At 40.3% G+C, this 13412-nt stretch overlaps 1 protein-coding gene across 1 annotated transcript in view; it reads left to right on the forward strand.

Annotated features, from left to right (window-relative positions):
- Positions 1-13412, forward strand: part of LOC102372648 (sodium- and chloride-dependent GABA transporter 3) — a 309306-nt gene that overhangs the window by 82804 nt on the left and 213090 nt on the right. Inside the window, exon 5 of the mRNA XM_006027333.3 lies at positions 12072-12204. Within this exon, the coding sequence (XP_006027395.3) occupies positions 12072-12204 (133 nt within the window). The remainder of the gene's footprint in view (positions 1-12071; positions 12205-13412) is intronic.

Here is a 13412-nt window from a genome sequence, read left to right on the forward strand (position 1 = left end):
AATACAATTCAATGGGCTGGCCTCAGCAGTGATAGGACTAAGTCCCCTTCCTTCAGTCCCTTTCGGGCGCTCTGCAGCTTCAGCGTGAACTAAGAGATTCGTGTTCACGGAGAGGGTGGTTCAGGTGATCAGTCTGATCTGGTCTACACTTGCGATTCTTCCTTCGTTGTTCTGCAAGTATAGTCACCTCCAATTTGGGAGAGTAGGTTACAGTTTTTATTGAGTGAGTTGCCGTCCTGGGCTCCTCCTACCCAAACCTGTCATTACTCCCAAGTTTGGGCTCCGATCCTTCTTAACATATTCTTTTGCTTGGTAATTAGTTTCTTTTGTTGATCATTTTAATTACTTTGGGGAACTTCCATATCACTGCAAGTGACCTTTTCTTTCCAATTTTTTCAAAGGCCCTAGGGTTTGATCTCTTGGAACTCGGGATATTTGCTTAAGGGTCATTGTTAGGTTCTCTTTGTTAAAGACCTCTAAAGATAAAATTCAAGAGTTAAGACTTTGAGCAAAGTCAGGATCTTCCACACGTAGACCAAAACAATGGCCTAGATAAGGAGATAAATCTTGTCTTCTTCCTAAACTGGCTAATGGGCAACTATTACAAACATTCAAACTATTACATTCAATATGACACCAGACTATTACTGGAGTGGAGTGACCAGAATTATAAGAAATTGGCATTAAGACATGAGTATAAAGATACACCATCTGCTTCTTTAGGGGCTATTGAATGCACCCAAGGTTTCTGGGACTTCTAGTCCATGTGCTGTACTCGCATATTTCTGGTCCTGCATCCTGTATTGAGCTCAGGCTGTGTAAACGCTTCTTGCAATCTACATTTTATACATATATTCAGTTTTCCCAAACAAGTTGGAAAGTAGTGATGTTACATATTTGTATGTGTAGGTGTGCTGATATACATTTGGGCATGTTCAAGTATATTTTTTATACTTTAGGGGCTGGGGTTCCTGTCTACGCTAGGAACTCTAACTGTTTGAAAAGCACAATACAATTTGACAGTGTTACAAAACAATTACATACCTTGGTAGAGGCTGGTTTAGAGGACATTTTTATCACCAAACGTATCTTGATGCTGTTTTGTACCATGTTAAATAGCCAGGCGTTAAACATGATTTTATGTCAAAAGCCTCCTGTCCATTAGGGAGCCAGTCTATTGCCAGAAGTCAGTGCAGATGAATCAGTTCTTAAGACAGGTTAACTGTGAGCAGAGGCGAAATAGCAGCTAACCCTTCAGCACTTGCTCAACTGCATCTCTGACAATATTTAATAAGAGAAATTCAGAAATAAGCAATTTTCTTTTTGCCCAGGGATCTATGCTAAGTGGAAGGAGGCAGAGGCTTCACTAAGTTTTTCAGAACAGCCCAGGAGTGGGGCTGGCCATACAAGCTCTGGCCAAGTCTAGAGTGCTTCCCTGTGAGTGGGGTGCCGCAAAGCCCCATGGGCTGCTGACAAAACATGACCTAACTTGAATTGTGAGGGATCTGGTATGGATGTTCATTACAGTGCTCCAACCATCAGCATTGAAGTCTGGTAGCACATCCATCCAGGGTTATTTTAGAGTGGGATCCACCATTTTTATAATGCTCTATGTGCCCTGACTGTCTGTTTGGTTATGGCTGTAGAGTACTTTCTCTGTGCTTACCGCACAATAAGTGTAAGGTCTGCGTCATGGGATGGGGTCCTCAAGGATGGCTGTGTTACCCCTAGGGCCTCTTGACCATGCCAATTCGGCCCGATGGGCACACTCCATTCTCGCCCGCCACATCTTGATGTATTAGTAATATAGGGAGGCTGCCTTCATGTCCTGTTGGACATGGTCCTGATGGATTTCCTTGAACCCCATGGGTCCCAGACCCCTTGTGGGTCCCATTTCAAGACAGATGTCCCGGGACACCCCAGCCTTATAGGCTATATGCATGGCTCTAACCACCCCTTTACCGTGCCCCAAGCCTCACAGATGACACTGACATTGTCCCGTCGAGGCCTTGCTATAATTGGCCCCTTTGTCATCTCTCTGGGCTCTCCACAACCCTGTCACTGTCTCACTGGTGCTAGGGTCTGTGCACCCCAAATGCCACACCCTCCCTGGTGCCAGGGTCTGTGCACCCCAAATGCCACACCCTCTCTAGCTCTGGGGTTCCCACGCTGCAGTCAGCCCCCAGTGAGGCCTCCTCCTTCCCCAAATAGCCCAACCCAAACCACCAGTGTTATAAACAGCAAACAAATATAAGCCCCTGGGCTATAACATAATGCAAAAGACTAGGGTATGCTCTGCCCATTTAAAAGCATCAAACTTCATCCCAGGCACTAGGTGTCTAGGGAGCAAGGGTACCTGCAGAGCACATGGAGCCCCCTTAGCCCTAGGTGCAGCATCACTGGGCACTTCCTCACTGGAGGCTCCTTCACCTCTGGCTGCTAGCAAGGAACTGCTATCCTAGCCTCAGCCCTGGGGTTTTTATATGAGCCAGGCCCTGCCCCTTCTGGTCAGCTGACCGCTGGCAGGTGTGGGCCAACTAACTCGTTCTGGCTGCCCTGGTAACCAGCAGTTGGGGCTCCAAACTGACTGCTAGGGCTCTCTCCCTAGCAGTTCCAGCCCTTAAAAGGAGCAGGACACCTTAGTGCCCTGCGACAGTCTGTACCCGGCCTAAATGAATACCCAGATCTTCCTACATGGCACACTGAGTTTACATTGGTTAAAGAACTGCCCCACCTATGTGGGGACAGCCCCCCTGACACAGTGCTGGCAGAGACAGCTAAATCACAGCTTACTCCAGCTCTGTTAGATGATTTTACTATCTCTTGCTCTAGAACCATATAAGAGAATACAAGGGTAAGAGAGGAATTGAAGACGATTGCAGAGGGATGTGTGTCCAGATAGAAGAGGGGAGGCAAAAGGAGGCAGATTTGCTGGCTTTGTAATTTCCCAGAGGACAATACCAGGTTCCATGCAGCTCTAGTTTATACTGGAGCTAGGATCAAGGAGCTGTAATCATCTTTTCCTCCTCTCACTAGTTTCATTCTCTTGGGTATAATGAAGACTTAAACCAATGTTTTAGGAAAAAAAAACCCTTCCTCTTGGCTGTTGATATAAATTGAATGAAGAAAGAATACAAGCAGATATAGGCTGAGGTTGCAGCCAGACTGAATTGAAATTCTAGAAGAATAATGTGTGATCTTGAGTGTTTCCTTCTTTTAAAAACTGCCCCTGCTCCTGTTGCTTACTTTCTCAGTGGGACAGCTAAGGATCTGGAACTGGGTCAACATCAGTTGTCACTGCTAGCTCCTATGTAAGATTTTCTCTGTTTTTTTCTCATATGTATTCTTTGTATATGTTGTAGTTTATGGCATAATTATATGTAGTTCGCTTGTTGCTTCCTAAGGGGAAAATGTGTTTTGCTTAAACAAAAGAAAGATAAAATAAGGGACACTGTGCTCAGAAAGAAATTAATACTAATTTAATTGGTAGTAGCTTGAATTGTTCAGCAACCTATCTTTTTTAAGAAGGGAGGAACAGGCTACTCATGCCAGTTCTATACATTTTTACCTTGTTCCTGATTTCTTCACAAATGAGACAGGCCAAGTTTTTAAAAATTATTAAGTCATTGAGGTGTTTCCGAGGATATTCAGGAAGTACTGAACATTCATCCTTAGGGAAAAAAAAATTGTTTTAAGGTATTGGTAAGTAGCTTGTTTTGTAAGTAGCTCATGTTAGTCTGAAGTCAGAAGTCAAGGTAACAGTGCACCTTATAGTCAAGTTGTGTCTCTCAAGTAGCTTATTTTTAAGATCCTTATCTAAGTGCTATAGTCATTGCGTGACTGGGATTTTGTTTCTAAAAAGAAATTAACCTTCAGGATATGACAGCTTGGCCATAGAAATACAGAATAAGTGTTAATATAATTGGTTTTAAAAATATGATGGTAAAAATAGTTTAAGAATTAAAGAACAGTTTCATTTTTCATAGAACGATAAAAAAATAGGGCTGGACGGAACCTCTGGAGGCCACATAGTCCAACCCCCTGCATGAGGAAGAATCATCCCTATCCAAACCATGCTCTACAAATCCTTATCTAACCTAGTGGTAAAACTACACAGTTAACCTTGGCATACAATCACAAGCTATAATACCTTAACTTGCCACAGGTAAAGCGGGGGGACAATGGTGGACAATGTCCTGCTTCTGCAAAGGTTGTTTCTAGAATTTATAACTTTAAGACCCACATTTTTTTATGTTTTGAATAAACACAAACATAAGAAAAAGTGGCAACTTTAAACCAGTGTCATAAACCCAAAAGCAGACTTCAGTTGCAGGGACGCTACGTTCTCCTGGTCCATATAGCTCCAGTCAGTAATCTTTGTTCTTCAGAGTCTGGTTGACCAAAAAAAAAGGACTATACACGTGCAAAAACAACAAAATAAAGTCAGTGATTGTTTGTTGGTTGGTGTGTTTTCTAAATAAAGGTTTTATGAAATTTGGGAGAGTCTTGAAAAAAAAAAGATTAGACGTCAAGTCCTTTTGTATATGCTTCTGTTGATACAAAGGGTCAAAATATTTCATTAAAATGAACAAAAGAGCATTTAAAACTTAAAGAGCATTTAAAACTTAAAGATGAGTTATTATAGTCAGGCCCAGGTAGCAGCAGTCCTCCATTATTTTAGAAATAATACAAAGTGAAACAGTTAAAATATTATGTCAAGAAATAATATAAATAATATTAAAATATCAAAAACTAGAAAATAAAATGTTGACAAATTTTGAAATTCAAAACAAATGACATTTCTACATGAATTTTTAAATGAAAAAAATTCAAAACAGTGCTGCAGGTGAATTTAATTTCATGGGGAATTTTGAGTACTTTTTTTTGTTATGGATTAGGGAAAAAAACCTGGAATTGTTGAAATTTCACATGAAACACAAATCCCACATTTTGAAAAGTTCTAGGTCAGATATTAAATCAGCTACAGAGAAGTGGACGATATCATGTCTAAAAAGTATATTTCCCCCTCACAAAAAAGTAAGGGCTCTGTTTTGTTTTCATTGTTTTCCATTTCTTTATTTAAAAACTCATCAACCAGTACACTTATTTTATTCTGTCGCAGAGCACTTAGGTGCCCTGCTCCTAAGAAGGGAGTAATGAGTCCAGCTGCTGGTTGCCGGGGCAACCAGAGGAGGTCAGCTGACCAGAAGGGGCAGGGCCTGGCTCCCATATAAAGCCCAGGGGTTGAGACCAGAGGTAGTTCCCTACCAGCAGCCAAGGAAAAAGGAGCTCTCGGTCATGGAAGAGAGGAGAAGCCTGAGGCAGGAGCAATGTCTGACACTGCTGCAGGATGTAGAACCCCGATAGGCTTGAGCGTGATTATAGCTGGGCAGCTTCTGTTTGTGTTATAGCCCCAGTGCGGGCTCAGTGAGCCCTGGATAGTGGGGCGGCATTGCTGAGGAGCCCCGGAGAGGGGGCACTGCCAAGAAGCCCCAGTGTGGGCGTGGTGAGCCCTGAGAGAGGGTGGCATTACTGAGAGAGCCCTGAGAGAGGGTGCCATTACTGAGAAGGCCCTGAAGAGAGGGCATGGAGAGAGACAGGGATGCGGAGGTACTTCTATAGGCCTATCTTTTATACAGTTTAAAACTGAATAAAGAAAAATACAACTCATCCAAAGCATAAGCGTCAGCACAGAAGAAGGTGAAGAGTTATATGTGAAAAAGGAGACCAAAGAGATGATAGTATTCACTGTCTAAAATGTGCTCACTCCTAGGTCCCATGTTACCTACTTATAATGAAAAGATTTGGCAAGGTTGGTGTAAGCAGAAGAACAAAGTAGGTGGAAAAAATTTAAAAACAGGGTATAGGAAGTTCTGGTCTATGTTGGATCCTGAAAGTAAGAGCTAGCCATTCAATTTTGACACACAGTGAAATGGGAATAAATTAACTGACCCAAAACAGGAGCAAGAAGGTCAAAATGATGGGCAAGAAAAGTGATTTTAGCATTGACTTTATAGATAGACTGAAAAGAGGCCAGCTTAGCAGGCCACTTTGTTTTATGTTGTGTCTCTCTGTTTAGATGGACAACCAATGGATTTTCCAGTTCAATTTGCTAAGCCAAAAAATCAGAGAAAAAATTGTTTTGGATTGAGCCATAATGTTTGGGTTTTTTTTTTCTTGCCCTCTACCATACATACCAGAATGTACTATTGAAAAGAAATCTTTTAGGAAGTGTATAGTCTGACTGACTATTTAATCAGAGAGAAGCTATTCATGAATTTAGGTTCAATTCAACAAACATATCCAGCCAGATATCCTGAAATATTTTAGTATTTTCTAACTTAAAAATTGACCTAAAATTTCAAGGGAAGACTTAAAGGCTCAACAAAGTATCTTGTAACAGCCTGAAACATTTATCTTTCATATTTTTTTTTCTTCAGTGAAATGAAAGAAGATATGACATGGGGCATAGATAAAAGAGCTTCATTCTTCCCAAAATTAAAATTTTAAATTAATTTGCTATCTGAATCCAAGATGACCATGAATTTAAGATGACCTCTAAAAGATTTGATTCTATACATGGAAAATTTATGAATTTGTTCCAATTTTTCATATATAGAATCTAATTATTGGAGAAACATCTGAAATTCATCCTTCCCCACTACTGGAGGTATGGGGGCCAGGCAGTGGGAGGGCAAGATTATCTAACAACTCTCCAAACTACTCAGTTGGTTCAGTAGAAGATATCACAAAAAAAAAATATTTTCCTCTCCTACAATTATGTGTTTATATCAGAGAGATTTAGCATGTACTGTAGCTTAAGGAAGCATATTGTTTATTGTATTCTGCATATTGCATATATGAGGATCCTTAGTGAGAACATTTCTAAACCTAAGCATTTTAGTCCAGTTAAGACAATCCACTGTATAGCTCTTTTCACCTGGGACTGTATAAGGTCAATGCCTGTTCTAGGTGAATATTTGATGTTACTAGCTGGATGTGTTAGAGTTACTTTCCCCATCAAGCCTAGGGAAGCAGAAGTTCTGCTAGTGGGCAGGCCCACCCTTTTTGCTGGTGATTATGTTTCTTGAGGGGCTCTGTATGGAGGAAATCAGCAAAATTGTTTAGTATCACAAATGTCCATCTCTTTTCCATTAAAATGAATGTGGTAAATGCACTTCAGAGACATTTTCCCCTTTTGCACCACTATTTTAGTGAAAAGTGCAGAAGGCATCCTACAGGCTGGTAGGCAGGCAGGCTACAGAGCAGTAAGCCTGAAGATAGACAGTTAGCAGTACCTGGGCCCTCACAAATTGTATGAGAGGGTATGCAGGGGAGGGGGTCAGGCAACCAGAATGAGGAGTCAATGGGTATATAGGCCTGACTCTTGAAAGAGAAGGAGCTCTGCAGAGATAGTCTCATGTAGAGATAAGTCACATATTTATTATTTTGAGTTTTGAGTCATAGGAGTGGCTAAAGGGAGTAGGGAGACCCCCATGCATGCCCAGGGGGAGAGACGAGAGAGAGAGACACAGAACTGGTACCTGGAACCAGCCAGAAAGCCTTGTTCAGGATCAGAGCTAAGAGACTGGACTGCACTGGCTACCCATTGATGAGTTGAGTGGCGTGAAGAACCTCACAGTGCACTCCAGAATTATGAGGGCAGCCTTCTAAACTTATTTTCCAGCAAGATGTGACAGGCAGTATCAGGATGGTACACTGAGAGAGACAAGGTTAGTGGTTGCTAGGGCATGTTACAGGACATGAGAGGTATGTCCTGTAACACATACTATAATCTGTTTTTTACTTGTACGATCAACCTTTTTTATAGTCATGGATCAATGACCTAATCTTTACTTCTAATGTGTTGATAACTTCAAAACATTTCCTCTGTTTTCATATTTGATTGCATCCTCTCAATGATAAAAATGCACCACTCATAAAAGTCCTCTTCTTTTCATTTCTATTTTTCTATGATTTTGAGAATACCAACAACTCTTTTGGATTTTTTATTGAGGCCTATTTTTACCTGCTGTTATTTCTTCTTGGCTGGCTTTTTCTGCCATCCAGGAAGTTAGTGTCAGAAGATGCTTTACAGAATGACCCTAACTATGGAGGTGTGTTAGAGAACGTGGTAGCGAATCTCAGTCTATCAAAATAATGAAACAAACGCTGTAAGGGCTTGCCCTTGCCATGGCCAAAGCACCATTACAAGCAACAGCAGAACTGAACTTGGGTCACCTTGATGTTGTGAAAGCAGCTATAGCATTAGTGGTATAGTAGAGGCTGGTGAGAGTTAAGGTAGGATTTTTTTTTTTCCCTCCATCGTGGCACCAGATCCAGCTCCTGGATCCAGCATTCTATTCTTTACTTACAGAGAGACATGACGTGGGGCAAAAGCACTGGGTGGAAAAGACAGTAGGCTGCATAAAACTCCTCATAGCATCCATCTGCACCCAACATGTAGTGTCAGTAATATCTCTCCACTGCATAACAGACATTTCATGGTAGCACCTTATGCAGTTATTCCTGTAATTTAAATTCCAGCTGTCTGTGCTGTGATGCTGAAGGTTCTTTATTCACACAGAATTTTTGTTACCTGTTGCAGTTGTAATTTGATTTTACTCCTTTTCCCTTAAGAAATCCTGTAGGGAATTATATTTGGAATAAAACTATAATGAAACAAAGTATTAATCTGTCTGTATAATCTTATTGTTTCCTCTTGTATCTAGGCTGCATGACAGCTTCTGATCAGATGATCACATATTACCAGTTTCATGGGACTTGTGTTGGATGCAGAAGAAACAAAAACTGGGGTTGTGTGGACAAACAGTAATTCTGGCATTCCCTAGCTTTTGTGTAGTTGCCTGCAACCTAACAATTTTACACTGTAAATTTTATAGTATAATTGTAGTATAAAATTGATAGGTTGCAGGCAATGCCAGAGTTACTGTTCATCCATGCAACCCCAGTTCTTTTTCCTTCTGCATCCAACATGTCTCATAAAAATGGTAGTATGTGATCATCTTATTAGAGACTGTATAATATTTTGCCTTTCAGAAGTGTTTCCAAAATAACATTGAAAGAGCACAGGAAGTGATAATGAAAAAAAAATCAGAATAGTACATTGTATATAGAGTTTTTAATTAGAGGATATCAGAGTACTTTTAAACCTTATTTAACTAACCTTCATAATGCCTCTAAGAGAGAGCCTAGTACATACCTTGTATGTCTGAGTTTGTAGAGATTATTGAATGCAGATTCCCAAGGAAACTTTCTGTAATAAAAGAGAGATGTTTTAAGCCTGGAAATGAAGGCTATACATAGAGAAGCAAAAGTAGAAAAACCTGGAGAACCAACAAATCCACCCTTCCCTACTTAGCAGGTTTGACCTAAATATGCATTAACTTGTTTTTCTATTAGGTCAACCCAGTTCTCTACTGTATCACATTGCAGAAACCCATGCAGTTTGTGTTTCTAGCACCTATGTAGACTTAATTAAGGGTAGAAAAAGACCTAAATAACGATTCTATATATAATTTGCCATCTAGGTACATGGCTAATTACTTACTATAAGGAGTTTAGAGTTCCCTAAGTGCTTTTGTGTCTCTAATATGTTATTAATACAAAATGCCATTTTAAATCAACATCAACTACTGACTTCAGACACTTATTAAAAGTCAGTCCTTCACTCCTTTGGTAAATTCAGATTCCTTAAGAAAAGTCTTTATATTCCCTATAGATTCTCTGTTAATTTAATAAAAAGTTGAAAACCTTTAAAGGAATTCATTAAATGGATGGGTCTTAAGTAATTCTTGTTTCTACTTCTAAATTCTTCTTCACTACAATATAGTGTCATCTTTTATTTATAGCAGAACAAAAAAAGCTGACAGGGAATTTACTGTATTTGTAAACTCATTGTTTATTTGCAACTAAAAATCTAAGTGCATAAAAGGCCTATTTTATGCTTAGTTAGGAAAGCAATGTTAAAATAAGGAAGATTGTTCTTCTCATTAAAACAGTCCTGAGATTCAGGATGCACAATTTAAATGCCTTGCATGTACACTAAAATCTCTGTTATCCAGTGCTTCGTCACCCAGAATACCTTATTAAACAATATTTCAGCGCCACTCCGCACTGCTTTGCCTCCCGCTGTGCTGCAGAAAGCAGCGGAACGCACATAGCGTCGCACCACTTCGCCTTCTGCTGCACCGTTTTCCTGTCTGCTGCACCGCTCTGAGGGTACCAGCGCATGGTACCTGAGTGTGCGCAAGTAAAATTCCCGATAACCGGAATTTTTAGATAACTGGCACCCCCCATTCCCCACTCATGCCAGATAACAGATTTTATTGCACTTTCTATGCAAATTTAACTTATTTGATTTTTGTGCTTCAGTTCCCCTACAAAATGTGCATAACATTACTGCTTTTTTCAAACACTTCTTATGCCCAGCCTATTGAAATTTTAAGTATGGGGCAGGGGGCAAAAATTCCCTCTAACTGTGTGATCATGCAATTTATGGTATATTGAAACCCTGATCTCAGCTGAATATTGAAAAAACCTCTAGGTGGTATGATAGTTAGAGACTAGTGCCATTTTTTCCCCAGGGAACAATACATTTGATGAAAAAATTGAATTCAGGAGGACCAAAACTGTTAGTGTAAGAGTGAAGTTGCATCTGTGATGGTCCAAAAATTATTTTAGAGGCAAGGTGACCTGGCCAAAAAATCCTTGCATTTGAAAGCTTGTTAGACTGTATCCCAATTACATAGTTGGTCCAATAAAAACTATCACCCTATGAAATCATATAATTCACAAACTATTAGTGAATTGGAGTGATATATTAGGAATAATTTTTGCCAATAAAAACAAGGACATTTTTAAAAGGGTTCAAACACTTTATAACAACATTTTCTGAAAAAGAAAATTCAGTTTGGAAAAGTCTAAATGTTTTAAAATTGGAAATTAAATTTTGTAGTTGTCATATACATATGTTGAAAAGGACAAATAAATAACCTGCTGTTCAGATGTTTCATATTGGTCCAATAAGTCAAACAAAACTAACATTTTTCTTGAAAAAAAATTAACAATTTGGCTTAGATCAGTTTTTTTAAAATAGTTTTGCTTCACCTTCAGAACCAAAAACCTGCCATCTGCACAAGTTTAGCTTTATATGTGAAATAATGAGAACAGTTCACTACTGGTTTTCACCTCTTTTTCATCATAGTGCATTCCCAGTAGGCAGTTCCCACTGCTGTGTTGTATCACTGCAAACTTTGGGTGCAGACAGACATTCACTTCCCTGCTCTAACAGCACCCTCTCCCCTCCAACCCAACAGATGTTTGCCTGTTGGGTCAGGGGGAATCAAGCTTGCATGCACTGGTCCTCCTGGCCAGCAGGTAGAAGCACCCCAGCAGCCTCCTTGTTGCCCCCTCTCCCAGATCCAGGGCTGTCAGGAGGGGGAGGGGGAAACAGAGGGAGCTGGCTGGAGTTGTGGGGCGGGGGGAAGAGAACAGAGCACCCACACCTAGTGCCCTCCCCTCACCCCCTGCCAGGTATCCCAGCCGGAGAACTAGAGAGAGCCAGGACAGGTCCATGAGGTGAGGGGGCTCTGTTCTACCCTGCCCCTCCTCAAGCTCAGGTTGGGCAAAGCAGAGAGGGAGAAGTGAGCAGCACTGAGCTGCTGGCTTATCCAACCTGAGGTGGAGGGCGGGGGAACAGAGCCCTCTTGCCTCATTGGCCCAGCCCAGCATACCCCCAGCCAGGGTGCAAAAGTATGTGAAGCCCAATGTGCGGAAAATTAACTCTAGGAAACACAATTTCTTGTAGGCACTCTAAAGCAGAGCACCCACATCTAATACTTCATTTGAGGAGAGTTAATTATCTGCGTTATTGACTACTTAAAAAACACTCTGTAGCCATGCATGTGTGTCACAGCATGACTGTAGAGCACTTTCAGGGACCTGAGCATGCAAACAATTTAACTTGTGTAAGCACCCTTACTTTACTCTTTTATTCCAACATCTGTTTTGCTAAGATTCTAGCATTTCACTATCATATTTTTTTGAAGGCGCAGGGTATTAGCCATATCAGAAGGAATTGAACATATTGGGAATCTTCGCTGGGAATTGGCATTGTGTCTCCTTGCTGCTTGGACTATCTGCTACTTCTGCATTTGGAAAGGAACCAAGTCAACTGGAAAGGTAAGAGAAAACATTCTGTGTGTCATCTGATGTAAAAGATGTCTTGCAGTCTCCCACTATAAATGAAAACTAGAGATATTTAACATAGAGAGAAGAAAAGTGAGAAGATTCTTTCATACTCTAAGAAGAAAGCATTTAAATGTTTTAGGATTTATTCCCTCTTGTGTTGCACAGCGGCCTGTCATTTACATTTGTCTAAATCAAAATGGTAGCATTTTACATCTGCCTTTTACTGCTATAAATGCCTATACTAGGTGGAAGACATATGGAGAATCAGTCCCATTTTGTTTAGAAAGTTGTGGTGGACACGATGTTCAAGATATGTTTTCTCCTATACATAGTATTCCTTATAAAACTAGATACAGTTCCCTGTTGTTATATTCATGGATACATTTTGAAATTGAGGCATACATGGCTTGTGCTGATTTTAGTGATGGTAGGGTAACATCCAATGTCTGAATTTGATTATAAATTCTAAGTTTTATGATCCCTCATGACAACTGTCAAAATATACAAAGACACCCACAGAAATTGGAAATATAGCCATACTTAGAAATATAATATTACACCAAAACAAAATTAAGCTGGAACAGTGCAGACTAATAAAAATCCACAAGATTAATATGCAGTAAGACAGAGGAATGTCAAAACCACTGAAAAGTAATGATGGTCATCAAATTAGATAAGGGCTTACAAAACTGAATCTTATACAGCCAACAGAGACTGGGCTAAATGTGCAACAGAGACTTGACATAGCTTTGCAGACAAAGGAAGTCATGGGTTTCTGGTGAAATTAAGTATGGAGTATTCTGTGAAGTATTTCTGATTAAAGGTGTGGAAATGCTATATTTATTTCCATACCACATGCACCTTATCCTAAAAAAAATTAGCATTCCAGCATGGAGGTACATACATTATGTAGGCGGGGAGGGGATGACTTTCTACCCAGAATAGAATCATGGAGATGCTGTAAAATAGCTGCTGCTTGTTTTTTCTTCGTTTCCCTAGCAGCTACATATAGGAATGGGTGGAGTCCAGTAAAAGCAGATCCAGGGGGGTAAAGTGGTGCAGTCACACTCTTGCTTGGATTTCTGATCCACACAAAGGTAAAACCAACTGCCTGGAGAAGCAGTGGTTGCATTTCTTTTCACATTGTGCTGAGGGAGTCAATTGACTTCATGACTCATGGGCTACATCATTCCTATATG

Source organism: Alligator sinensis, unplaced genomic scaffold, assembly GCF_000455745.1.
Source record: "Alligator sinensis unplaced genomic scaffold, ASM45574v1 scaffold285_1, whole genome shotgun sequence".
In the NCBI taxonomy this organism is placed as follows: domain Eukaryota; kingdom Metazoa; phylum Chordata; order Crocodylia; family Alligatoridae; genus Alligator; species Alligator sinensis.